The sequence below is a fragment of the Capsella rubella genome, unplaced genomic scaffold, assembly GCF_000375325.1.
Source record: "Capsella rubella cultivar Monte Gargano unplaced genomic scaffold, Caprub1_0 scaffold_6, whole genome shotgun sequence".
In the NCBI taxonomy this organism is placed as follows: Eukaryota; Viridiplantae; Streptophyta; class Magnoliopsida; order Brassicales; family Brassicaceae; genus Capsella; species Capsella rubella.
Genome location: NW_006238918.1, coordinates 1,403,441 through 1,430,303, shown reverse-complemented (window position 1 = coordinate 1,430,303; position 26,863 = coordinate 1,403,441). Strand labels below are relative to the sequence as shown.

Sequence of the window (26,863 nt, the reverse complement as noted above, 5' to 3'; positions counted from 1 at the left end):
CAACGCATTGAAAATATATAGAAGAATGTATAGATATTGGTCACGCTGATATAAATCGAAAAGATATAAATCGAAATACTATATATATTTTTTTCTAAAGTTTAACGTTAAAATAGCTAGTTAATTAGTTTAAAGTTTCAACTAGAAACCTTGTGTTACTATCATTACCGAACGAGTATGATCATATATTATGACATACTCAGAGATTAGTTGTAATTATTACTAATAAACAAAGAGCAAATGAGACAAACAAGTCAAGAGACTTAAGTGGCTCACTCACACATCACATGGCCAACCACACACACCAATGTGTAAATAATTTCGAAAACACGATTTCCACGCCCTTGATTATTAAGTAATTCTTAATAATATAATCCATAGAGTAATTAAACACACATGAAAGCTATTTTTAGCCTTTCAATGTTTTACAAAACCAAAAAAAAATAAAACAGTTCTAAAGAATTGCAAACTGGTCAGCACTTATCGAGTATTGGTTTTAATATTCCATTAATACTGTACACATATCGTCCGTCGTGACATACTAACATGATTGAAACCGAGTTATATGTATCAATGTACGTATATGAATGATTAAACAATGTTCTATACATTTAATTATTCACCTAAAGCCATCGCTTTCGTACAAGTTTGTTTAAAATATCAATTAATTAAGCACGTTCAATCTCTATAAAGGTTACATATCACAACTAATCTGCACTATGTTAGCGATTGATGTATATATACTTTTTTTTTTACACAGAACGTTATAACTTAATAACAAGATTTATAAAGAAAAATAAACGATGGTTGTAAAATTGATATTGTCACATGCATTATGCATCATCATGGATAAATTAACATTTATAGTATAATAAATCGAATTTCAAAGGTGTTTACGATGTTACCTTGATATATATAACCTACGGACTGGATCAATAACAAAACCTATCACTAGAGGTGCTATCACTAGAGGTGCTATCACTAGAGGTGTTGGTGTATATATTTGCTTAAATAAATATCAATTATGGTTTTTACCCAAAAAAAAAAAAAAAAAAAAAATATCAATTATGGTAAAAAAAAAAAAAAAAAACAAAAAAGATATCAGCTGATTTCTATATTTGGTATCTATCCACCATTGTGGCTAATATACACACCGCCTCACTTCAAAACTTATATATGTGGACTTTAAAGTGAAACTAAAAACTATGAGCTAAAATTAAAAAATATGTTTTACTATTAAGGACTAAAGTATAATTTTCACTAAACCAAGGTTCTCATTCGAAAATTGTGTTCAAAACAATCTCCTTCCGGTTCACCGTTGAATCTCTCTGACCTCAGGCATCTCAATCGATCGTCGCCGGGGGAATCATCGTAGTAGTTGAAATCGAATCAAGTTTGATAAGTCAACCGATCTATTGGTGGACTAGAGAGGAACGCAGCTAAAAAGCTGTATGATCGATCTGCTTCCGAATTGAGTCACCATGGCTAGTGGAAGCAGCGTCGGAGTCGGTGTTTTGTTTGAGAACGCAGAGGTGACTACCAGTGGTAGACCAGTGCTTCGACGCAATGAGGTCGAGTGTTTCCTCCTCTCCTCCGTCGATTTCGATTCCGAAGATGATCCGCCGCGATTCACCGCTTTGAAGTCCGGTAATCTTATTCTTACCACTCATCGTCTCATTTGGATCCCTTCTCAATCAAACGGAGCTGTTCCTTCTTTGATTCCTCTCGCCGCCGTTACTCATATCTTTTCTCATAAGAAATCAATCAAGTCTATGTTCCATTCTCCGAGAATCCGATTTCAAGCGGATCCGGGTTCGATTGTGGTGACTATTGTCTTTAGGGGGAAAGGGGATTTTGATGGATTTTTGACGAAATTCTGGGAATGTTGGAGAGGCAGAGCATGGGAAGAGGAGGAGAAGACCGAAAGTGAGACTTCTCTGTCAGGATCTGGAACGGTTGCGCAAGGTTTATACGGAAACGATGGAACTGTGAGGATGGTGGGATTGGCTGGGATATTGAGGAAAGAGCAAGAACAGTGGGAGAGCACAGACAAGAGTTTGCAAGATGCTTTTCAGGATTTGAATGCTCTTATGGTATTTGCCCTTCCTCCTCCTCAGTCTTTTATCATCATCCTTGTAGAGATTTTGATACCAAGTTACGAAATTTATGGATAGATGATTAAGTCTGGAACATTTACTTTTCAAATGTTATACCTTGTTCTTTGTGAGGTTTGATCTTGAAGACTCTATCTGCAACTGTTTTAGGATTACCTCAGTCTGTAGAAGGAAATGGTTCTTATTTGATTATTTGTTTCATGTTCAAGTCAAAAATTGCGTCTGAATTTATTTATTTGGTTTACAGAGTAAGGCTAAAGAGATGGTGAGCCTGGCAGAAAAAATGCGGCAAAAGCTCTTGTCTGCTCCTAGTAGTCAGAATGGTTTAACTGATGATGAAGAAATGGGTTCCAAAGAAGAAATGCAACAGTGGATGTTGAGCGTTGGTATTATCTCTCCAGTTACAAAGGAATCTGCTGGTGCCTTGTACCATCAAGAATTGTCCCGCCAGGTTCTCTTTAATTTATTTTGTAACAGAGATTAGTTTTTCATGATAACTTCGAAACAGAGATTTTCCATTCAATGGCAGCTTGATAGGATATCTATATGAAGGGTATTTCTTAGGAATATGATTACTTTTGTTTAATTTTTTCTGAAAAATCTATAACTTTCTAGTAGAGAACCTTTCAACTGTTAAGATTGTGATATTAGCCCCTAGAAAATGTGTTGGAATCTGTGGAATTCATGTTCTTCAAGTCCTTCAAACTAAATAAAGTTGAGGTTGAAATCTTTATTTACATACCTGCAGTTGGCAGATTTTGTCAGAATCCCATTAGAACAAGCTGGAGGAATGATCAGTCTTACTGATATGTATTACCACTTCAATCGTGCTCGTGGGACAGGTTGGAGCTTTATAGACTATAACATTTGATTCCGAGTACTTTATTATATTACTTCACTTCAGTTTGTAAATCAAAAACTTTTCTTTGCACAGAGTTGATCTCTCCAGATGATTTGTGGCAAGCTTGTACCCTCTGGGAGAAATTTGATGTGTATGTATATTTCAGATATTTTTTCCTAGATTCCTTTTGCATGTTCAGATTTGTACTTTTGACCATATAAGAAGCCATCATGCAGAAATATTGATCTGTCATGTATTTTTGATTGTGGTAGTCCAGTAATGCTGCGGAAATTTGATAGCGGTGTGATGGTCATCCAAAACAAGTCCCATAGCGATGAGGAGGTATTCTTAAATCTCATATATTTAAAATTCTCTATCCCACTATCACTGCTTTGATTCCTCTTTAGAAAGTTCTCATTTTTTGTGATGAGGAGGTATTCTTAAATTTTCACATTTGTTTTCATCCATCCATCCACATGATGACAAATTTTTCTGGCCATTTAGGTGATGAGTAGAATCAGAATGCTTGTGACCAAAACTGAAACTTTAAGAGCCGGAGTCACTGCTAGTGATGCAGCTTTGACGCTCAAGATCGCTCCAGCCATGGCTAAGGAACATCTACTAACTGCAGAGACCAAAGGTACCAAATCTAACTCCGATCAAAGTCTGCTCCTAGAGAAACATGTATCTATCAGACTTATACGATGCTTACGTTCCATTTTTCTGAACAGGTTTGCTGTGTAGAGACATGAGCCCAGACGGGCTTCGATTCTATTTCAACCTGTTTCCTGAGATCGATCCCACCAATCTACATATGTAAGTTAATTAACACCCATGATCTATTTTCTGTTGTGTTGTTCTTTGAGTAACTAATTAACCTTTGTATTTGCGTTCTTGTCTTTGTCAGAGTTAAAGACTTTGGGACGTACGGTGTATGGGTCAAGGCGACCAGTATGTTGTCCGTATGACAAGTTTTGCTGTAGACTATTTGTAAGAACACATACAAAAGTATAAATATAAGCATTTTGACCCCAAAATGCCAATAACTCATTTATTTTTTTGTGGGCTATGGTGTGTGTAAACCAGAACTGAAAATAGTTCGGTTTGATTTTGTAACAAAATGTGTAAAAGAAAATTGAGAAAAATTTGGTTTGATGCAGTTTTGGGATTTGCTATTCTAACTGAAAAGATAATCAACTCGGAAACAGAGTGCGATCAGATTAGTATGGACAAGAGCCAACGTAATGCATAGTTACGAAAACATAAAGCAAATTCCATTCACATTTAACATTTTTCACATTTTGTAAATACTGTATTTTTAGAAGCTAATAAACCAAGCTTTAACAAATTACCAAAAAATATAAACAAACCAAGCTTTTAAAACACTGAAAGTTTTCTGTAGAAAGTTAAAGAAGTGATAGGAATTAATCAGCTTCGAGGGCCTCAATCTCGTACCGAATGTCTTCTAGATACTCATTGATGCTAGTCACAGCGTCTTGCACTCCTCTAATGGCTTCCTTTAAAGCGTTATCATACTCTGCATCTGCTTCTGCTTCCTCTGTTCCTGCAGCTTCTGTAATCTCATGAAGATGCACACACTCGTGCTGCATCGGTTTCTTAAACTTGCAGTTCTCATGTGTTAACATTCGTTCGGACGGTCTCCCTGCCTTCTTCAGTACCTGTTTTGTAACAGTCTGCGGAAAAAGTTAATAAAACTTTGTTCAACCATATGAGATATCTAGATTTGAGTAAATGAGATGATACCAGATGCAATTTCTGCTTCTCTTGAGTTTGAATGTCGCTGAGCAGTTGAGCAAGATCAGCTCTTCCAACTTCCGGATTCAGGAACAGAGATTCCATTTCGCGCACCTGCATTGCATTGTCATCAAAAGGCTCAATCTTTAACATAGGATGTGTTCAACAACCCTTATGAAGGTACTCAATAAAACAAACACTGAGACAATATCCATACTTGTTTCGAACATTCACTGAACTCTGCTGTAATCTCGCTGCACAGCTTCTGATAAAGTGGTTCAGCACCAGACTCCACATACTCTGAGAATCCACTGATACACGAATAGCATACAGAGGCATTGATGAAGGGATCAGTGTTACGCATGAAGGAAATATGAAAAAAAAACATCTTCTTTTCTTATTCCTAACATTGTTGGATTAAATTTAATATCTAGCAAGAACATTCAACAAATTTGTTAAACCCAAGACAAGGGATCAAAAGAGATGGAACTTCAACCAATACCACTACAGAAAAAAATCACTGATAGCATAACACTCTGAGAGATTTGGAATAACCAATCGAACCTTTTGAGCTTAGCGTACGCCTGAGCTCGACGCTGCTGAATCTCCAGCAGACTCCGAAGCAGAACCAGGGTTCGAGAGGCCACGCTGGACTCGCCTACGGAAACGCCACATTCGGTTTCGATTTCTCCGGCGGGGGAATCTCCGATGGAAACCTTCTTCTGGAAATCTTCGGCACTCATCCTCCGATCTTTCTCTTTTTCCGACTCTTTCGTCTTATCAAACACGAGAGGGAGGAGAAGAAGAAGCAAGAGAAGTTGCGAACTACTCGGTTTAACTTATTTCACTAAGTTGAACCGTAAATTGATTTTGAACGCTTTATGGAAATCGGGTTGAGGCGGTATATTGTAAATGGGTTTTACTTGGTTTCCCGGGTTTGAATGTTGCATTTTTGGGTCAGCGAGCACCCGGTTATCAATTGTTAATCATCACTACATCATTTATTTTGAAGTCTGTAGCTTCTTCGCAGATGAAGTTAAACAACTTTTTTTTTATAAGAAGTGAAACAACTTACACAACAGTTTGTAGAGATTTTTATTTACCATTCAACAAACAGGAAAACCAATACAATTCTAATCCTTTAGTTTTGATTCCTAGTCTTCAGTCACATACCTGTTCTTCCTTGCTCCCAATGCAACTCTCTGAAACAAAACCCCAAAATTGACAAGGAGATAACAAAATGGTTTAGTATTTGCAGACATGAATCTCATCCTTTGATCTACTTTTATGCGACTATTTATTGTCTTAACTGAGAATATTTTGGTGTAGGCTTTGATTCCGGTTAGGAAACGAATGTAAGTCGGCTTCATCGATCCGCTAGCCAGTATCGCCCTTATGTTCGGGACTAGGTACTCAGCCACCTGCAAAAGCATGTGTAATCACAAATAACGAATCATGCGCACTAGAGATTATTGAGATCATGTTCTAAAAAATAATAGAGATTTTGGTTTCTTACCACTTCGGCTGGCTCTGCCAATACATTAATGAAGAACTTGGCCTGCAACGGAGAAAATTAGAAAAATATCTTGGAAATTAATCTAATATTGTTTTTGTGTAAAGTCATCTAACTTGTTTTGTTGTTGCTCCAGACATGAGTAGATCAGTTGTGACCATTCCAGGCTGTAAGAATAACCCATAAAACACATTAGAACCACATGGTTAGCTCTTTGAATTTTTCTAATTATTCAAATGACAGTAATAGAGACAATTATATTGATCTCTATGCGCATGTGTTTGTTCCATAAGCTTTGTTCTTTATGAAAGAAGGCTCAGAAATGTATCCAGGAGGATACTAACACCAAGAACTTAATGGGAAAGGAAAAAACCCCCAAAAAACATGACCACATATATCTTGAATACATACCGAAAGGTTGTGCACCACAACATTTTTAACATCTTGCATCTGCAACTCAGCCTATGAAAGACGGAGACAAGTAGAGAAATCATACAAGGAGAAGCGAAAATAAAGAGGAATTCAACAAATGATTACTTTGGCATACCTGTAATGACTTTGTCAAGTGAACAACGCTTCGTTTAGTTGCACCATAAGCAGCAAACCTGTCAAACGTATTAGTATAAAACAAAGACATATTAGATATTACCTACAAGAGAGCCTAAGACAGATCTGCCAATTCAAGATATTTCAATGAATTTCAAAGTATGGTGGATGAATCTGGGAAACCTGGGTGTTGGTTTCCCATCTGAACCAGCTCCATCAATATTGAAGATATGACCACCTCGAGATTGTGTCAACATCATATTCATTGCCTGTTGATCATGAAAACATGTCAGTCAATCCACAAATAATAGTGTAACAGGCGCTGAATATATATCTTTAAAGTCGATACACTACCTCTCGGCAACATAACATCAGACCAAGGGTATTGGTTTTCACAACTTCGCTGCATAAAGAATTTAGAATAGTTAATGAGAAAACAAATATAGAGATACTGAGAAACTAACAGAAGACAGGGATCAGGCTTATAACGAAGGATTACATAAGATCCTCATCCGAAGCCTCTGCCAAAGGTTTAAAGCTGTAGGCATTAGATCCCGCATTATTTATCTGCATCATCTCAAGACAGTAAATAAGACAATGACACATACATCTATGTGTACTACACTCTTAATGAAAATGTTGTATGACTACTTCTGAATAATGGGATGTTCATCATGGTTGGAAGTGTAAATCGAGAAAAAAAGGAAGTATTACCCAAATGTCAATGTATTTCAGATTCTGCTGACTATAAGCAACGAGTTCCTTCACATCTTTCCCTTCCCTAACATCACACTTAGTTCCCTACTAAGAGAAATAATCTAAGCATTAAACTTCATGGTATTATCATTAAGCAAAAAAAGTTTTAGAAGAAGAGGCAAATGGAACAGGAAGAGTAAAAGAAGGCGGTACCCACACATGCTCCCCAAATTCGTCCTTAAGACTCTGAAGAGCAGACTCAACTCGTTCAGCTGCAGGATAGGAACAGTCATATCAGCAAAAATACTTGTTAGATCGTTTCTAACTGACTCACGAATTCTAAGAAAAGGTCTTCAAAACAACAATGGGGACTGGTTCTTAGATTCTCACATGATCTAGAGCAAATCACAACATTGTCGCCTGCTTTCAAAAACTCTCTAGCTAATGCATATCCTATACCTGAACAACATTAAAACCAAACACCACTCACAATGAGATGATTATGTGTTATGTTTTTTCCTCTTTCTGAAATAAACGAATTCGTGAAGATTAACACAGCCAAGAGTAAATTGACAAGGACAGAGAATGAATGAAACCTTTTGTTGAGCCAGTGATTAATACGTTATACGGAGGCACCATGGGTTCTCTCTTTCCTGAGACGCGAGCTTCCATTGCCGCCGCATGCGGCGGAGAAACTGGGAGGTCTTGGCGCGAAACAACTATAGTTGCGAGACCGAAGCGTTCTGCCAGTAACCGACGGCGGCAAAGAGGAGAGAGAAACGGAAGTTGGGAGGAATTTGCGACGGAGTAAGAACGAAGCCTAACCAACGGAGAAGAAGAGACATTGAAACCACTCCAAGTAGCCATTACAGAGAAGCTCAGAGAGAGAGAGAGAGACAGAGAGATGTTGCGTAAGCAAGCAAGTCCTTGAGAGCAAAATGCCACGTGGCGAAATATAAGATGATAAATGCTCCAATTATTGTCAAAACTACATCAAAGCCCCTCAAGTTTTGGGGTGTTGATGTTAATAACCCTATACTATTGTTTTATCCCTGAAAAAAGAACACGCATGAAAGGAAGAACAAATTTATGTAAGGCTCATATAACACAGCCAAATTAGCAAAAGACTTACCTGCCACCAACGAAAGGAACGCCATGCTTGTAGTTGGAAGGAGGCGCAATTAGATGCTTTTACTTCCTATCCTGCTGCTTCTGTGGTTCCATGTAAAGACATAGACAAATTTTGATAAGAGTTTTAGTCTGTTACCAAACTTAGAAGTCTGATATTTGTTACTGCCTTCTCGTTAGCATCCTGAATCAGTATCTCTATTCTTTACAGATTCGCCAATGTTGAAGGAAACCTCCTGTAACAAGACAATCTGCAGATAGCAAAACACTAAAAAAAATTTATATACTAGTGAGTGGGCTTGAAGATAGAAAATGACAAGTAGGTAAGTGCTTACTCAAATATAACCAAGCAGCGAGTAAACCACCACCCACGGAGACCTGGAAAGCGATAGTAGGAACCAAATGAGCTGAAACGTGATGTATATAAATTCTGGAACTGAGAAAAGGATAGTCTTTTCAATTGTACGCTCCAATTTTGTCATACTGCAGCAATTCAGATAATTAATGATAATTGTAACTTGAGAATGAACAGATATATCAAAGTAAGGAATTCCCAAAGAAGAGAAAAGAAAAGAGTGCAGGTTCATTAGTTTCAGATGGAGATTACAGACAAAAGGTTTCAACTTTTGGAGGACATGTAGCATCTCCAACTGGTTTTGGGATGATGATACCCACATGGGCCTGAAAGACACATGGCAAAACAATATGTAACAAGACGTTGAAAAAACAAACGAGTAGTGAAAGAAGATGCAACTCAAGTATCGGGAATTACTTACAGGGGATAAAGTGTTGTCCACAGTTATATGATAACTTTACACAAAGCAAGCTTGGTTGTCAATAACTCCACATCTGAATAAAGGATTAACGTTAAACAGGTTAAAACAAAAAAGGGATTTTTAGTCAGTTACAGAGATCAAGAAAAAGGATATCAAATTTACATTCCATCGTAGTTGTTGCTGCGTCATATAGTGCATCATCCCCGATTCTATGAAGAAAGCAACTTCTCCACCCTAGAGGAGAAGTAACATTGAAAAGAAAATAAAAAAAATCAAACTTTAAGCAGATTCAATCAAACTCACTCGGTGAAACGGAACTTGAAGTGAAGCGGACAAAAGACAAGGTAAGGGTTCGTGCTGAGTCGAGACTGTGAAAAACCATCCATAAGTAGAATCAATGACCAATGATGAAGCTTCGTGGGAATAGTAAACATATTTCAACAGAATCCAAAAGACACAAATCAAAAAGACAAACTTTTTAACTCAAATCGTTTCAAATCAAACAACAACTCAGTTAAAAAAATCAAATAGATTCATAGATTTAGAAGAAGGCAACAAAAAGAACATACCTCTGATTTGTTCATATATGTTTACTCTCGTCGCCGTTATGAACCCTCTCTCTTACTAAATTTTTTCTTTACTCTCTGAACTTTTCAGGTGAGAAGAGTGAAGAGTCTCTTCTATGTTTTTTGTGTCAGCGAAGTGGAGACCTCATCTTTATATAGAGGAGAGAACCCACGGTTAAACAATTGTCAGCTTTCTATTTTAGCCATTAGATGAAATATATTCACCTGTGAAAACTAGTTATCATTTTTTCAAATATAATTTAATGTATATATTTTATTAAATTTGGAAATATCTGAAAAAAGGAAAAACCAAAAACGTTTTTTCCTTTTTTCTTAAATCTACGCGCTTCACCAAATATGGAAATTTGCCTTTTATTTTTTATTTTTCTTCTGACAGCTCCTTTTAAAACTTTTACTATGATTATGGTATATTTACGGTTTATTTACTGGATGCCATATTCATATTAACTTGTGAAAACTAGCATTTTTTAAAAAAATATATAATTTAATTTACTGTATATATATTTTGGAAGAAAATATACAATTTTAAACGCAAACAATATTAAACGTCACAATTAAAAGTAAGTATACCCCCAAAAAAAAGTTTCATTAAATAACGGTATATACTATTGTTTTGTCTCCTAAATGACACTATATAGTTAAGTATAAATATAGTAGTACATCTGCTGTAGGATCGTCCAAAGCAAATACACAAAACCAATTCCGCCTGCGAAACAAACCTACAGAGAGTTTCAATTACTTTCCCTTGGACCGCCTGCGCCGTCCTCCGAGGAGTTTAAGCATGTTATCGGTTACATCAGGTGGAGAATCTGCATCCTCATTGTGCTGGCCATTACTATTATCAGAAGTATGAGTCAACCAAGCTAAGGCCTCAACAGCTGCATCTTTCTCTGCCAGCGTTTTATTCCTCTGAGGTTTACCAACGAACTGCATCCCTTTAAACTCCACAAGTGCTCTAAATTCGTTTGTCTTGAGATGTTTTGTCTTGTACTTTGGAGGTGAGTGTCCAGCTCTCATCAAAAGTGTCTGAAGGAGACTCTTTGGGTTTGTCCCGTCTTTGGAGTGTTTGTTTTCTCCTATTTGCAGTTGGCTTGGCCTCTTTGTGTCACGACCAAAGACAAATCTCCCTTCACATTGGTCTCCAGCAACAAGTTCTTGAACTGCAAGCATGAGGTACTTGCCTTCTTTGTGGATGTCCATGTTTGGATTTTCGAGCTGCAAATCGCAAAGATACTAATGGTGTTAAAGAGCTGCATTACAAACTGTTTTTCTACTGTTGAAGTTGAAAAGGAAAAAAAAAACTTGCCTTTTTTTGAAGAAGCTTATCAAGCTCTTCCTTTAGCTTTACGTAGGAATCAGCCAAATTTGGATCCATGAAGAAATCAATGTACCCGTCTAGCATTTTAAGATGTCCCACCTGGAAACAACACAAGATTTAACCCATTCAATCCCAGAATATTCCATATTCTGAATCGTGCAAGGGTTAAAAAGAGGAAAATGAGATAAATCACCTGTACTCCAGAGCTCAGTGCACCACCAAAAAGGATCAAACTGGAATCAGGGACACCAGTGGAGTCCCGTATGAGCACAGCATTGACCTTTACTTTCTCTCCAAAGACTAGCCAAGGGTATGGAATGGTTGGGAACCGCGAATTGACAGAATTCTGAACATGGAAATCGTAAAAAAATAAAATCATTTATATAAACAAAGGCTGTATTGAGAGATTTAACCAATTGTGTTGAGAAATATGATTGAAGAGTCCCACCGCGTATAGTGACACTTGGCCATCATCCATTGTTTTAAATGACATGGAAGTCTCTCTATGCTGTGCAAGAAAAATGGTAATATGTTATGTAACCGAACCTTCTGACAGAAGAAAAGAGACTTAGCCAGAGACATGGGTAATTATTAGACTTACCACAACAGATGCTATTCCGGGGAATAGGCCAGAGCAAATGACAGCACGAACCAGAGACTGGTTATGACTTAGTTTGTTGTTCAGAGCTGAATCATCATGTACTAATCCAGCTTCTTTCAGAATATAATTGAACTGCTTCCTCAGAGAATGTATCGCCTGAAGCGTCTGAGCTGACAGGAAATTTCTCCAACAGAACTCATAAGCCGATCCTTCTCTTTCAGCATCTTTCCACCCCTCAAACGCACGAACAAGTGCCATATGGTCACTGTAGTCTTTGGCTGAGAATCTCAACTTGGCTGATAAAGCTAACTAAAATAAAACGAGGTATCATCATCAGATGTTCTTTGATTTATGTTTTAAGAACAATTATTTGTCAATTAATCAACCAATCACTATACATCATGACAAATGTTACACTTAGTCCTTCTACTTACGTCCTTTTTGTCTTGAGGTAGAAGGAAAGGATCTCTGACACTGAGCCCTGATACAATTGTCAGGATCGGGTCAAAGCAGCGGAAGATGGCACCCATTATCAGCATTTTCCCCAGCTTGGGATCAACGGGGAGAATCGATAAGAGTTTTCCTAGTTACAACGGGTCAAAAAGAAAGCAAGCAGGAAAGTCAGTTGTGATACATGAAGGTAAAAGAAAAAGTTGGACACAATTTTCCAGCACTTTGAACACAAACCAAGATTCGTTAGATTTTCCTTCTCATCCAGTGCTCCAATCATTTTCAGGAATCCAATAGCATTTTGAACCTGTCATGATATTTACAGTTATTTGGACTACTCTCAAGAATTTAGAATCAAATATCCAAATAGAAAGATTCTGATAATCAATCAACCATGTTACTAGTAAAATAAAAATTGGCAAAATCCCCATGAAGGCATTTATCTGTCACTTACAGCTAAAGACTCTGGAGCCTGAAGTGCAGCTGACAAGAATTCTGCAATGCTATCAACCTGAAGACTTTTGATTTGCAGGCAGAGAGAGTTTAAAGGAGTTCTCAGAAGTTCAGGTAGTTGATACTCCGCAAAAGCGTCATAGACGCATTTGGGGTACAAGTGATAGCATTCTCCCGGAAGCAGACGCCCAGCTCTTCCTCTTCTCTGAAGGCCAAATAGAGGGAAATGTTGGAAAAATCAAATGAGAAAGTTTTATAGCTATCAAAAGATGCACCAGACAAAGCAAAATATATGTTTTTGAAACTGAATCAAAGGTAATCATGCAATCAAATCATTTGAAGGAGTCAATGTTGTGAAAGGAATTACAAGAAAGATTGTACCTGTCGAGCAGAAGCTTGGGATATCCAGGAGGGTAGCAAACAAGGTGTATTGTTCAAAGCATCATAGGTGGTTTCTTTTGCTTTTCCACAGTCGACCACAAAAACTACATCGTTTATAGTAATACTAGCTTCTGCCATGTTTGTAGCAAGAACAATTTTTCGAATATTAGGAGGTGCTCTTTCAAAAATGAGTCTCTGCAGAAATATCAAAGAAATAAGTTAGAGAGAAATCAAGAAACGGAGGGACACATGTTAAATAAGTTATAACTAGTGCTTCTCCTGAGTAACAACTCAAATTGAAAGGAAACAAGGTACACAAGAAGATATAAATCTACCTGTTCAGCAGTTGCCATTGAGCCGTGGCACATCAATAGTAAGACCCTATTGGGATCCCCCAAGAGAGGATGGGCTTTGATTTGGTCGCTTAGGGATCTGATGTCATCCCATCCTGTCAAAAATACTAATACAGCACCTGGACGTTCTTTTCGGCAGATGTGACAGAGAACAGCCTCAATGAGATTAAATCCTATGCAGTCAGGCATCCAAGACGAAAGTGAATCACGTGTCCTAGAGTTATAGTTTTCAAAATTTGACTTGGTGAGAGCATCCTGCAGTTTTAAAGAAAGATTGTTGAATAAAGTTATTCGAAAATTTGGTTTGCTCAGCAAACGTACTTCATTACTAGAAACATAGATTGGTAAGACTTGCAAATTAGCAGATTACCCTTAACCCGTCATATGAAGCTTGAAACTTTAATTCTAAGGAATTTCCATTTATGTACAAAAATTAGCTAAGTACCTCAACAAGAGTAGTGATCTGGTTTTTTCTTTTGCGAGGCATTAACTGTTTTTGCGTTTTCCATGTCTTTTCTTGACCATAGTCATCAACTTGGTTAAAAGAGGTCAACTTATATCCCGTTATTTCCAGTACATCCTCCAAAAAATGTGCCTTCACTGGATGTGTAAATCCCTGAAATTATATATACATTCAAGGCTTGACATAGAATTACTTTGAAACAAGGAAAGCGTACTTAATGTCCAGTGTGTCAAGACTCATTGGGGACAAACATTGTCTTACAGGAATGTGAATGGTTGGTGCCCCTCCATAATAATTAGAAAAGAGTTCAGCATTTAGAGTGGCACTCATGAGAATCAATCTCAGATCTGGACGCCGTGGAAGAAGCTCCTTTAACACTATAATTAAGAAATCTGCAACCACGAAGCGAGCGGGATAAACAATTATGAGACTCGATTTGCAGAAACCTAAACATACATTAGATATATAAATTTTGTACCTTCATTCATTCCCCTTTCATGGATCTCATCAACAAATACATGTGTTACACCATTCAAATTGCGATCACTAAGCAGGCGTCTAAGTAGGATACCACTTGTACAAAATAAAAGATGGGTATTCTTTCCTCTCATTCCTTCTAGCCGAACTTTAAACCCAACCTATCAAAAAAATCTCTCTTAGGTACAAAATTATTAACAAGCAAGCATCTTTAAACAAATTTTTAGTGTTCATTGGAGTAATCAGACGACATTCGAATTGGTGCTCAAATGAAGCTTAAGCATCTTTCTAACCGTTTCACCAAGAGGTTCTCCTCTCTCAGCTGACACTCTTTCTGAAACTGCCATGGCAGATATTCTCCTAGGTTGTGTACAAATGATGTTGCAGAATGCTCCTCGACCAGACTCTATCTCTGATTCCAAAATGTATTGCGGTAGTTGAGTTGTCTTACCACATCCAGTCTCCCCAGATACAACTATTACCTGAGAATTTTGACAGTCAAATACGTACAATAAAGTGAATATCCAATCACAGTAGCAATGAAAAGATTACCATCTCTAAATTTTTACCTGGTTCCGAGCAATAGCTTGAAGAAGTCTTTCTTTGTCCTTAAATGAAGGCAAAGATTTACGGAATTCCAGCATCGTCCTTCCCTCAGGGGATTCCTATAATTCAACCAAACAACTATTGCTTTGGTAAAAACTCTTTGATGAAAAGATAAGCGGAACAAGGTAAAGATAATTGAGTAATACCTGCCAGGCTCTCTGCATATTGCGCATCCGCATACTCCTTCTCTGAAGTACCTTCTCCATAACAGAACCATCGAGAAACGAATCAGAAGTTTCATCGGGAAGTTCTTCAGTCTGTTTAGAAGGTTGAGAATCAGCTACGCCTTCATTAGCCTTCCCTGAGAGTAGCTGCTGTCTATCAAGGTGTTCCTGGAGAAGTCCCTCTACCCTTCTTTGCAAACTCAAAGGAAGTACCACCTGCACGAGGAAATGCATTACAGGTTCAGCAAAAATAAATTGTGCCTTATCATTTTGGTAAATCAAGGGAGGGACTGTTACCTCTCGTTGTGGTCGCTTATCATCCAAATCTGGCCGGTAGTTGGGAAGAGGAACCTTGCTTGCAACCACCACTTTTCCGTAAATTTCACTGTTAAATAGGAACCAAAAATCCAAAGAAACAAGAATCAGGTTAGACCATAGTGTATGATAAGAAACAGGTTATTGACGAAATAAAGGTCTAGTTATATACCTGTACAGTCCCATTCTCTTGGCAAGATTTGAAATCTGCTCATAATCCCTACGATCCCTTTTGTCTCTGGAAACAACTTCTTGTTCGCTATCATTGGCCAACAGAATGCCTAACTTCCACTTCCACTCATCAACATTGGCCACAGAAGATGAAGCCTATAAACCAGTTCACGCCATGTATCAATTCATTTCCCAAGTAAAAGGATCAAACAGAAAGTGTTTAAAGAAACTCTCATTTACATATAGTCATTCCACTAAACAATTGATCGACAGTTATCTATCTATCTAGCGTTTCATCCTCCCAAACACCTAAAGTTTCCATTTTTAGAGAAACTTTAGACTCTGGAGATCGAAACCGAGTAATCTTAATTGTCTGAACTCAAATGTTTCAAGAGCTGGAACTTTTCCAAAACACACGAAGCTGATGACTGATTCCATTTATCTAAACAATTTACCAAAACACGAACCTTATGTTCCTCGAATTCACACTCGTATTCATCATCGGAGAACTGTTCCGCAGTGTGACCAATGAAACGCCGATGTATTGGGTAGAACGATCCCGTGACACCATCACCACTGCGGCTCGAAATCAGAAACGCCGGCGAATTAGAGACCGGAACAACTGTAAAAATTCTGTGGAAAGACGGATATCCCAACAGAGAACGGCTATGAATCTTGGTCGTCTGCCCCAAGAAGAGGCTTATTCGTTTTGTGAAACGCATTCTAGAAAACGAAATGGACGATGAGGCATGGTTCTTAACCTCAGTCGTCTTTCTTGTCTACTTACCGTTCTCCGGCAAATGAGGTTAATTACTTTCTGCTTCTCTCAGTGCCCAATTCAACTGGGTTCTCTCCCAGACACTGTTTATTTGGTCGGAGAAGATCGATAGCATAGGACTACTATAGCTTTCAGCTCTCTCTGTCTTCAATTCTCAAGGGTTTAGGGTTTATGGATTTCATGATCTGTTTAATTGACAAAATTAATGTTTGGTCCTCGTTATGTTCAGGCTTATTTATTTTTGTCTCAAAGTAATTTGGAAGCATACATACACTCGAAATATTGTACTGTATGTCTTTAGGACAAACAATCCCAAAAATAAAATCAAACTCGTAATAGAACTGAAAGATAATGTTAGTTGTCTTAATGGTTGTGAATTATATAATTGAACAAGGCTTTTTACTATTGGCATGTGGCATATCATCTTGGTCTTGGAGAAAAGTTTTACAAGCATAACTGTTTCTGCTGATATACATGTTTTAAATATATGAAATCACCAAACTTTATTAGATTTCAGAATATATCACAGTTACAAAGTACAGTATAACATATACATTCTTCAATTCACACAACTTCTTCTTATAAGAGATCTCATTCTGGTTTGGTAGAAGATGATGAAGAAGAAGGAGACGAAGAAGATGAAGGGGATGAAGATGAAGAGCAAAAGGTATAAGAGACGTAAGCTCCAAGAGCAAAGATAACAAGCGCAGCCACTCCTACATTCATCATCAACTTCTTCTCTTCATTTGTTATCTCTTTTCTCCTTATTTTGTCCATTATCCCTTTCCCCATTTTTTTCTCCTTCTCCACCAAGTATCCTACTTTTTCTTCCGCTGATTTCACCACCTCGCCTACCACTCCTAACCCGGGCTTGGGACCAGACCCGGACTCGGATTTGGGACCAGACACGGGACCGGGTTTTGTATAGACCACTTCTGGAAGCTTTCTCTCTTCTGGCTTTAGTATCTTCTCTCTTCCTCCAGCTGATTCATCAACAGGCTTTCTCTCCTGGATTCTCTTTAGTTGAGCTTCTTCTACAAGCACCATTTCCTCAAGCTTCCTCTCCTCAAGCCTTTTTTCCTCGAGTTTCTCAATTAATTCTTGAAGCTTCAAAGCATCGGCCTTCTCTTTTGTTTCTTGTAACCTCCTTATTGCAGCCTCCTTGTCTGCTTTAGCTTCTTCTTGCAGCTTCCTAATTAGCCCCTCTTTCTCTTCCAGAAGCTGCTTCTTCTTCTGCTTGGCTTCTTCCTCTTCCTTCTCTTTCCTTCTAGATTCTTCCAACAACCTCTTCTCCTCTAGCTTCGCCACCTTATCCAGAGCAGCAGCCTCAGTTTTAGAGGATTCTGGAAGATTAGCCACCTTCGTGATCGTCTCCTTTGGCATGGTGATGGTGAGGACATAGTTCTTGAAACTCCCATGGATCTTATCTACTAGACAGTTCTGTGGAACAGTGAAAACCTCGTTGAAACGGCTCCATATCCGATCAGCCAAAGGACGTTCTCCAGTGACTCTTATCATCTTTGTGGTGTGCACATACGTCACCTTTACTTGCTCCTTTGCAAAACCTTTTAAAACCAATTCACGTCAGAATTAAACCACCACCATTAGTCCAATATATTTTTGTATACCAACCTGGAAGATCAATTGTGAGAATTGTGGCGTCTGGTTGATCCTTCCATTCGGATTTGGGGACAAGATCCTCGTACTGAATCCCAAAGCCTGTTCGTTTCTGTTGCTGTCTGGCTGCCATATTAATTACTTCTTTGACGATGATGATCTCTTCTGAATTGGCTAATTTGAGCTTTGATAATAATGTTAAGGTTTATTGCTCTGCATATATATAAGTCTTTAAATTTCTGCAATACTTGGCCATTTTCTCTTCTGCTATGCAATGGATATTCCTAGTTTTGCCGCTATGTCTTCTGTTCATCAAAATCTCTTCTTTAGTCTCAGGTCATCATATGTTTCTTCTCTTACAAAGAAAGCATATTGTTCTCTTGCTTTCTTCACAAGTTTGCTTATGTCTTGTATCCCCGTGACGTCACTTTTGAATTTTTATCAGTTGAGATAGATAATATATTCTCTCTTACCATTATTGCCCACAACGTAAATTCAAGAATGATGGTTTGAAAGAAGAGAACAAACAGTCAGTAGAGAATGTAAAGAACCTAAATAGAAGAACGTTCCAGTTCAAATATTCAAGATGTTTCAGGTTGCAATAACTCTGAACATAACATGACACAGGTTCAGGATCTCTTTTGCTAGGCTAGAAGAACAAAACTACGTTACGAAAAAAAAAACTCCCAGGATCAGATAACCGAAAGAATTATCTACTCCAAGCTTTTGTAGCTTTCATCTTCTCAGAACTCGGCTTAAGCTACAAAAAAATAGTAACCTCAGAAATGTCAGATCCTTACCAATTTAGAAGAGAAATCAAAACGGCAGTTGAAACTGGTGATGATACCTTGGGAAGAAAAATAGACTAATTGTCGCAGACACAAGGACAGTGATCAAGCAAGGCTTTGTGCTAGTAGCAGAAGCTGAGGTTGACCTGTTTGCAACCAAAATAAGGGGTTAAGAATCTTAATCTTGTGTCAGAGCATACTGAAACGATGGAACAAGAAGCTGTGTGAAGCATTTTACCTTGCAACAATGCTTGCAACAGATTCGGTTTCAAGACCAGACCCGTAAGCAAAGAGTGGGTCATAATGTGAATCTCCATAGCTCATAGGCAACTGCTCTGTGTTTCTGAACCACGTAACAGGAAGTTTTCCACTAAAGCCATGATCCCCAAAAAGAGCATCAGTGATACCTTGTCCTTCTGTTCCTGGTAGCCACGCTGCAACCAATGCCTCAATCGAGGCAACATAAGGTTCCATCACAAGCGGTCTGCCTGAAATGACCACAACCACACACTTGACAGCCTGACAAGTGGAGCTAATAATTGCTGGACCAGGGTCCAGCATAGTTAGCTTGTCGCTATCTCCAGCTGTCTCTGCGTATGGAGGTTCACCAACAGCAATGATTGCATAAGCAAAGTTGTTCGATTTGATGAATTCAACATCTGGATTTTCGCGGAAGATAACTTCAGTGCTTCGATCAACAGCTGATTTTACCGCCCCAAGAAGTGTAGTCCCTGAATCATAAAAAATGTATATTAATTGCTGAAATGTTCATCAACTAACTATGTCTTTCATCATTGCTTAAGATATTTGTTTCACTATGCCTCAAGATGATAGCAAGAGTTGCACAACATACCCCTCGTGTTCTTGTTACCGGTAAATCCTTGCCAGTTTATGGTCCAACCACCACACTGATAGCCCAAATTATCAGCGTGAGTGCCAGCGACCAGGATTTTTGAAGTCTTTCTGGGAAGTGGGAGCATAGGATTGGTTTTGTTCCCGTTTTTCAGAAGCACAAGGGATTTCCTAACAGCCTCCCTTGCCAAGTCTCTGTGTGCCTAATAGATATTGAAAACATTCCATCAAGATTTTGTAGTACTTGCAACAGATTCTAGCTCTGGATTATTAGGCAACTAACCTGGCTTCCTAGTTCATTGGAAAAGCTGTAATCAGCCAAAGGGTTCTCAAAAAGACCCATGGTGAACTTGACAAGCAGGATTCTCGTGACAGCATCATCAATCCGGGTGACAGGAATTACTTTGGTTTTTACCAAGGACATAAGATCATTGACAAACTCTGTAAAATTGAAGGGCACCATGACCTGCATATTATTTCATTAGCAAACACAGATATGAGTAACATTTTCCGATCTCAGTCCAGGAATGTCTGTGAAGTTTGAAATACAAACCATATCAATTCCAGCTTGAATTGCAGCTCGGACGGAAGCTGTGTAGTTTGTATGTGGTGGTGAGGAAATCTTATCAACTCCTTGCCAATCCGAAATAACAAAACCCTGCACATATCATAGAGATGATAAGTTGGAATTAGAACTAAAAAATCAACTCCTTGATCTAAGAATTCACACATGCTCTAATAAAGGTTCTATTCAATACTGTACAAAATACATCGACAAGAGCAATATTCACTCAGAAAGACTACTGCCAGAACACAGAGCATGTGCACTGAAGTTGTGGTTGACATCTGACGAGGAAAAAAAGTAGGCAGACCTTAAACTTAAGGGTACCCTTAAGATACCCTGTGATCAGCTCAGTATTTGCATGCATCTTCTCACCATTCCAGCTTGAATATGAAACCATCACTGTGGAAACACCTTTGTAAATTGCATCAGCGTAAGCAGGCATGTGAACGCTAAGAAGACCATGTAAATCAGTCACCGTGTTGTTCTCATTAATTCCTCGGGTTGTCCCACCATCTCCCACGTAATGCTTGGCACATGCTGCAACTTTATCCCTGACAAAATAACATGCATGAAAGGAAGAACATACTTATGTAAGGCTCATATAGCACAACCAAATTAGTAAAAACCTTACCTGCCACCAACGAAAGGAACGCCATGCTTATAGTTGGAAGGAGGCTCTCCTTGTAAACCAAGTATGACATCTGTCATGTCTTCCACAACTTTGTGATCCTCGCTGTAGCTCTCATAACACCTACCCCATCTGGGATCTCTACAAACCTACAAAAACGAGTGAGAAACAACTTCAACAAATGTCCAAACTACCAAAGATATGAAGGTGCCAGATTAATAAGACTCTGACAGAAGGTGAAAACTTATAAGATCAAGAATACAGAAACTTACTGCAATGCAAGGCGCAAAGGTGTATGGAATTCCAGTGGCTCTGACTTCGAGTGCAGTAGCAGCTCCAATCCTCTTAACCAGATCAGGATCCCTGTGAAACTCAAACTATCAGCAGAAGAAATATTGATAGCGCTCACAAAAACAGAGACGGGAAACATGCAAAATCAGATAAACGTTTTAGCTAATACTTGCCTGGTGGCTCCAAGACCAACATTGTGAGGGAAAATAGTAGCGTTATAGACATTGTTATGCCCGTGAACGGCATCAATGCCATATATCATAGGGATCCCCAAACGGCTCACTAAAGCTCCCTTCTGATACTCATTTATCATATCAACCCAATTCTGAGCGGTTGCCTCAGGAAGTGGAGCACTCCCACCACCACTCAATACACTGCCTGTACAAAACAAAGAGACATATTCTTCAAGTTTCACAAATCTGAACACTCAATACCAAGTACTACTCAGCTTATCTAGGTCTAATAATAACAAGATGATGAAAGACTGAAGTAAAATGAAGGCTAAATTTGAATGAACACCCCTCAATTTAACTAACAATAACATTTAAACCGCCTGATTTACCAAAGAAACAATTCAGTATGCCCAAAATGAGAGAAATTGGAGAAGCAACCAAATTAGCCAGCCAAGTAATAAAAAAATCAAAGTAAGATTGTTGTTTGCATACCGATGAAGTAATCTCTCATTATGTTAACAGTGGCAACACTTCTATCAATCTGCACCATCTGACCAATCTTCTCTTCCAAAGTCATTCTACCAAACAAATCCGCAACTCGATCTGACACGGTCTGTTTGGGGTCCTTGTACAACACATACTCCCCATCCCCATTACAACACACCCACACACACATCCATAGAAGGCTCCCTACGATGATTCTTCCGGAAACTCTGCTCATCTTCGTTAACACAGGGGGCAATTCTGGAAATACAAAAGACACAAACTGAAGATAAGAAAGAGTTCTCTCACTAGTCAGATTAGAAATATCATTTAAAACAAACTAAAACCCCCCAAATTCTGATACTTTGTGTATCTCACCATCCAAACAGAAAAAAAAAAAGCAACCTTTTTTCATCAGTAAAAAAAAAGAGAAGAAAAGGCAAAAAGAAAAAACAAAACTTTGTTGAGATTTACTGTATAAGTTTCAACAAAGATGAACAAACCCCACGATTCGTTATCGAATCTTTTCTCATGGGATATAGAAAGAGTGTACATTGAAGGAGGAAAACGCAAGATCCCACAGTAGAGAATGGAGGAAGGAAGAAAAGAAAGAACTTACAGCTGAGTTAGGCAGAGCAGAGCAGCAGCAACACTAGAAAATATCTGCTTCTTCTTCTTCTTCTTCTTCGCTCTCGCTGAGGTTTTATTAGAAACAATTAGAGAATAATAAAAGAGAGAGTAGTTAATAAACGCTTTTAAGCAGATTGAATGAAAGAGAGAGAGAGAGAGAGCGAGAGTGTAAAAGACGTTGATGCTGTTTTATTTCTTGGAACGTGGGGTTGGCTCACGTTTTTCCACAAAACATCTCTTGCACCCACAGTACACGACACTCTCTCTGCATCATAACGACGACCAAACCGGCGTCGTTTTTCCCTTTTTCTAAAGTTTCTTTCTTTTTTTCCTTCTTTCAGATAGATATATATTTCCTTTTTAAAAAAGTAGAAAATATCGTAATGTACTTGCTTTTTAACCGACCTTGGACACGTGTCACTAGGCGGGAGAGAATCAGATTCCTCGACTCTAATGTCACGCTAAACCGGTTAGATAACTCCGCCCTCCGACTCTAATATTGTGTTTAAAGGCTAGAAGAATCTGCTTGATATGGAACCAGGGGAAAGGTCTCTTGGGGTTCTCTTCTTGAGTTTCCAAACTCCAGTTGCCGATCGAGGTGTCTTATCGCATTAGTCAATTAGACATGTAGACTGTTTCATACTTGTGAGTTGTGATTGTGTATCCGTTTATGTTTCACTTGGTGCACAATCTATCAGGCGCTCTTGCCAAAATGTGTTGTGGTGTATCTGATGATTCGAATTGTAATCATGCAGTTCTATGCTGTCAAAGCTTGAACTGGTTTATATAAAGGCTGATTTTCTCAACAGGAATGTCAATGAAGGAATTAGTGGTGGCATAAAGATTCTTCAGTTAGCAGTATATTGAGAGTCAAGTATATGAATTATTGTTTCTCATATTGAAAAATACAGAAAGTAATTATGTATTCAAGAAAACTGTAATCTCTTGGAAATATTTAAGAAAGAACAGTGGAGTTCCTGGACTTGGACAAATCCATCTTCTTGGTTAAGATATGATTACATGGGCTTAGCGGGGCGGGCTTGGACATGTGTTTTTTTGTCTGCGGTCTTAGCGGGCTGGCCTGTCGCGGTCGAAAGAAAAGTAATGTCCGTCGCGGGCAGGCCCAAATGAACGGTGACGACCTGTTTTTGACACCTCTAATTATTGGATCGGGAGACTACGGTTCGTATTCTTCTATATACATATTGGTTATATGGGCGTCTTAAAACAAAGAATATTCAAACGATTAAAAATAGAGGAATCCAACAAAACTACAATAGAACGGATTATATTTTAGATATTAATTGTTACGAAAAAAAAAAACATCCCGCCCTAGTAGTTTTATGGAATTAAAATATTATCTAAGATAGAAAATCTTTGATCAGATTCTAAGTTGTTAGAGAAGTACAACATAAAACAATGGGATACACACATATAGGACAACACGAAGCATTGATCTTTAGACACTTTTAGCCATAAGAAGTGGAGTTTGAGTTAATTAATATGCCTTCTTTGATGGTGATTTTGAAAAGGAAGTTTCATTCACATGAATTCCTTTCTTAGTTTCATGCTTTCATTCACATGAATTCCTTTCTTAGTTTCATGCTCTCATTGGCAAGATGTCTAACCTCTCCTTTGACCCATTTGAGAGGGAATCTTAACATAAGGATTGGTTTCTTCAAAATAGTCTTTAGTAATTAAACTTAGATACGACCCCATACATAAAGAGAAACATCTTTTAAGCATTTCATTCTTCGTTCTTCTTCACTCAAGAAACACAACGTCTTTAGCAATCTCTTCATAAAACAAAGGGCAGAAAAGCCAGTAACGATAACTTAAAGTAGCAAAATGAGAGATTTGCAGGACTGATGACTTGCGCAGATAAGTACTTTTAAGCAGAAATTCTGCTCTCATGCGGCACGGCGAGCACGAGCAGGCCGATCTCGCTTCTTCGAAGGTTGGCTCGTGGGAGGATTTTCTTTTACCTGCAAAAGATGTATATGAAACACGAGTATTTGAGATATGAACAAAGCATGTAATCGTATAAGAGAGACTGAATGTAAAAGCATTCTGAAACAACGACTTCAAACAATCATCAAGTCGATTTTCATGCTTTCAATTTTTGTTAGAATCTTTAAGGATTTCTCATTAAGAAGGACATTGGAGATATTAAAACTTGCCTGTAATTGTTTGTCGATATACGTGTACCCCTCCTGGTTTGGCACCCTACACCTGGCGTTGTCTATCTCCTGATTGACAACATGGGTGGAAACAAAGACTGAGCGGTCGAAATGTTGACTCAAAGGAAAAATGATACAAGCAGAGAAGAGGAGGAAGGATGCTTACCATCTCTTTATGTTCTCCACCCGAGAGATGCGTAGTGAAAGTTTCAAGGCTTTGGGTAGCAAAATCGCATGATGAGCAATAAAACGGATGCTCTTGGGGCAATAAAAATAAGGTAGAGGTAGAGCACTTGCGAAGAACGGACGACTGAATTCGTGTCTCCTGATTATTATCCATATCCATTTCATCTGTTGAAGAAAAAAAAGAAAAAGAACAAACTAGTTCAGAAACACTTTAAAATTCCTGGTTATAAACTAACTGATCTGTAAGAGAGAGAGGAGAAACAAACACCTGTCGCCAGTATGGTTTCCCAGAGCCACTCTGCAGTAGTGTACAAGACTGAAACATATTTAGGTTTACGTGTATATGCCCGAAGAAGGTTGTATCCAGGCAGTCTTTGTTGTCGATGGACAAGAGCCAGAGACACATCCTCCAGTTTATCGGTTATAAGCATCATCGAAGCTGGAGCCGAATTACGCTTTTGCCATGACCTCAACAAGCCACCGATGAGTCCGGTTGCGCGACCTGTTTGTCACTAGCACAGCTCGATAATCTAATCCCCTAATAAGTTAAATATAAAATTGAAACCCCTAATATAAATGATTATAAGAAAAGACAAGGCCTAACCGTGTTTAACAGAGATCCCAGTGGAAGAGAGCCCTCGCAGGACGTTTTCAGAGATGTCTTCTAGGCACCCAATGACAGTGAAATCGACAGGACCAGAGTATCCTAAATTCTTCAACGCCGATTCTATACTCGGACGGACCCGACGAGCATCATAACCATCTGGAATCGGACAGGTATTGATGTCCCACCACACCCCCGTTTTAGCTTTCACGTGCTCTGGATTCGCCGCATTGTTAGGGTGGTGCATCATCATCATCAACAAACGCGAGTTCTCGATCCCTAGGGTTTCCTTCTACTTCAACATATATACCCCACACGAAACTTATGGGCCTGTCTAATGGCCCTATAAAGGTGTGGGCTAACGAAATCAGTTTTTTTTTTTTTTTTTTTTACTACTTTTTTTTTTTATTTTTAACACATTTAATTTCATTAATTATGAATATGGTCAGATTGCAATAAATATGCTGGAACATAAAAATGAAATTTAAAATTACAATTATTTGGAAAATTTTCCTTCACCAATCGATCTGCTGCATGATTACCAATACGTGGAATCCAATGGGTTGTAGCATCTGAGAACTTATTGAGTTGAAAATTAAGTTGCTCTCCCATTAGAAGTTTATGAACAGTTTGGTTATTACCTTCAAAAATTACTTTTCGATATCCTCGACTCCAGGCATGCTGAATCGACATTAAAAATGATTGTAATTATGCTCCTAAAGGACTTAGACGTCTTGATAGTTGGCTTTGACATGCTCCTAAATAGACTCCATAACTATCTCTCAAAATCCAAGTTGCTTTAGTAATATCTCTTTGCTGTTGTAGATTACAATAATAATTACACTTCACAAAGCTTTGTGGTAGAAAAACCCATCTCTGAATAACATGAATAGGAGAAGATGAATTTGATAGATTTGCTTCCTTTGATTAAATTGTATCCCATTCTCCAGCATCTATACTAGCGAGCTGAGAATCCCGTCTCCAATGACTATCTATTTGGTGAAAAACAAGAAGATTCGACTTTTCCAATATCTCCAAAGAATCCAAAATGGTAGTTGTCTAGTCTTTAATGTGAGAGAATGATTAAAAAAAAATTAATCTTATCTTCCAAAGATATCCTAATGTCGATCAAATGATGACCATTAAGTTGGGAACCTCTCCAAACCTTTTGTGCATGAGGACATGTGAAAAATAGATGATCTGTCGATTCATCAGCACCACAACATCTTTTACGCTAATCTCTGGTGTTGTAGTATCGATCCAATAACCAAGGTATTAGATAGAAGTCTCCATAAGAAATGATGAATCGTAGGAGCTATATTAATACGCCATATTGCTTGATTAAGTTCCAAAGATCCATCAAGTGTTCTAATTGCCACA

The 26,863-nt window shown here is 38.2% G+C and overlaps 7 protein-coding genes and 1 long non-coding RNA gene across 13 annotated transcripts; 2 read left to right on the top strand and 6 right to left on the bottom strand.

The window, feature by feature from the left end:
- Positions 1-1,292: 1,292 nt before the first annotated feature.
- On the top strand, positions 1,293-4,130 carry LOC17881758 (vacuolar protein sorting-associated protein 36). The gene is made up of 8 exons (XM_023780626.1): positions 1,293-2,093; positions 2,362-2,565; positions 2,863-2,956; positions 3,049-3,106; positions 3,228-3,297; positions 3,460-3,595; positions 3,687-3,771; positions 3,863-4,130. Exons 1-8 carry the CDS (start codon positions 1,482-1,484, stop codon positions 3,921-3,923), a joined length of 1,320 nt encoding a protein of 439 aa, XP_023636394.1. The 5' UTR covers positions 1,293-1,481; the 3' UTR covers positions 3,924-4,130.
- A 77-nt stretch (positions 4,131-4,207) lies between these two features.
- Positions 4,208-5,627, bottom strand: LOC17881497. The gene is made up of 4 exons (XM_006288577.2): positions 5,275-5,627; positions 4,928-5,021; positions 4,720-4,824; positions 4,208-4,649 (listed from the first exon to the last, which is right to left on the bottom strand). The coding sequence occupies exons 1-4, from the start codon at positions 5,451-5,453 to the stop codon at positions 4,380-4,382; spliced, it is 648 nt and encodes a 215-aa protein (XP_006288639.1). The 5' UTR covers positions 5,454-5,627; the 3' UTR covers positions 4,208-4,379.
- Positions 5,628-5,741: 114 nt separating this feature from the next.
- On the bottom strand, positions 5,742-10,022 carry LOC17884253 (chlorophyll(ide) b reductase NOL, chloroplastic). 6 transcript variants are annotated; one of them, XM_023781123.1, is made up of 20 exons: positions 9,939-10,012; positions 9,673-9,737; positions 9,532-9,603; positions 9,370-9,442; positions 9,205-9,274; positions 8,929-8,971; positions 8,598-8,844; positions 8,062-8,517; positions 7,856-7,924; positions 7,679-7,737; positions 7,484-7,570; positions 7,269-7,336; positions 7,124-7,172; positions 6,953-7,038; positions 6,771-6,828; positions 6,635-6,685; positions 6,340-6,390; positions 6,227-6,268; positions 6,021-6,131; positions 5,742-5,912 (listed from the first exon to the last, which is right to left on the bottom strand). In XM_023781123.1, the coding sequence occupies exons 8-20, from the start codon at positions 8,330-8,332 to the stop codon at positions 5,865-5,867; spliced, it is 1,050 nt and encodes a 349-aa protein (XP_023636891.1). In that variant the 5' UTR covers positions 8,333-8,517; positions 8,598-8,844; positions 8,929-8,971; positions 9,205-9,274; positions 9,370-9,442; positions 9,532-9,603; positions 9,673-9,737; positions 9,939-10,012; the 3' UTR covers positions 5,742-5,864. The 6 variants fall into 6 exon arrangements, with proteins under 6 accessions (XP_023636891.1, XP_023636893.1, XP_023636892.1 ...); XM_023781125.1 differs by lacking the exon at positions 9,673-9,737 and having other exon boundaries at positions 9,939-10,022; XM_023781124.1 differs by having other exon boundaries at positions 8,598-8,861; positions 9,532-9,737.
- Positions 10,023-10,523: 501 nt separating this feature from the next.
- LOC17883743 (DExH-box ATP-dependent RNA helicase DExH3) lies at positions 10,524-16,640 on the bottom strand. The gene is made up of 19 exons (XM_006286872.2): positions 16,176-16,640; positions 15,710-15,864; positions 15,520-15,607; positions 15,205-15,438; positions 15,022-15,117; positions 14,746-14,934; positions 14,454-14,613; positions 14,237-14,367; positions 13,958-14,128; positions 13,495-13,767; positions 13,160-13,354; positions 12,780-12,983; positions 12,563-12,632; positions 12,310-12,458; positions 11,876-12,184; positions 11,723-11,782; positions 11,468-11,620; positions 11,263-11,373; positions 10,524-11,171 (listed from the first exon to the last, which is right to left on the bottom strand). Exons 1-19 carry the CDS (start codon positions 16,428-16,430, stop codon positions 10,692-10,694), a joined length of 3,483 nt encoding a protein of 1,160 aa, XP_006286934.1. The 5' UTR covers positions 16,431-16,640; the 3' UTR covers positions 10,524-10,691.
- Positions 16,641-16,970: 330 nt separating this feature from the next.
- On the bottom strand, positions 16,971-18,510 carry LOC17883843 (protein RESTRICTED TEV MOVEMENT 2). Its single transcript, XM_006287941.2, has 2 exons — positions 18,119-18,510; positions 16,971-18,051 (listed from the first exon to the last, which is right to left on the bottom strand). The coding sequence occupies exons 1-2, from the start codon at positions 18,234-18,236 to the stop codon at positions 17,078-17,080; spliced, it is 1,092 nt and encodes a 363-aa protein (XP_006288003.1). The 5' UTR covers positions 18,237-18,510; the 3' UTR covers positions 16,971-17,077.
- Positions 18,511-18,633: 123 nt separating this feature from the next.
- On the bottom strand, positions 18,634-22,663 carry LOC17882700 (beta-glucosidase BoGH3B). The gene is made up of 12 exons (XM_006287157.2): positions 22,503-22,663; positions 21,893-22,144; positions 21,401-21,605; positions 21,209-21,299; positions 20,940-21,085; positions 20,616-20,859; positions 20,297-20,401; positions 20,027-20,209; positions 19,745-19,946; positions 19,130-19,622; positions 18,951-19,037; positions 18,634-18,863 (listed from the first exon to the last, which is right to left on the bottom strand). The coding sequence occupies exons 2-12, from the start codon at positions 22,119-22,121 to the stop codon at positions 18,839-18,841; spliced, it is 2,010 nt and encodes a 669-aa protein (XP_006287219.1). The 5' UTR covers positions 22,122-22,144; positions 22,503-22,663; the 3' UTR covers positions 18,634-18,838.
- A 286-nt stretch (positions 22,664-22,949) lies between these two features.
- On the top strand, positions 22,950-23,495 carry LOC111830040. The gene is made up of 2 exons (XR_002833242.1): positions 22,950-23,158; positions 23,269-23,495. It is a non-coding gene; the product is annotated as an uncharacterized LOC111830040 (long non-coding RNA).
- Positions 23,496-24,182: 687 nt separating this feature from the next.
- LOC17884468 lies at positions 24,183-25,752 on the bottom strand. Its single transcript, XM_006288377.2, has 5 exons — positions 25,484-25,752; positions 25,148-25,381; positions 24,860-25,044; positions 24,694-24,762; positions 24,183-24,498 (listed from the first exon to the last, which is right to left on the bottom strand). Exons 1-5 carry the CDS (start codon positions 25,737-25,739, stop codon positions 24,424-24,426), a joined length of 819 nt encoding a protein of 272 aa, XP_006288439.1. The 5' UTR covers positions 25,740-25,752; the 3' UTR covers positions 24,183-24,423.
- Between the last annotated feature and the right edge of the window lie 1,111 nt (positions 25,753-26,863).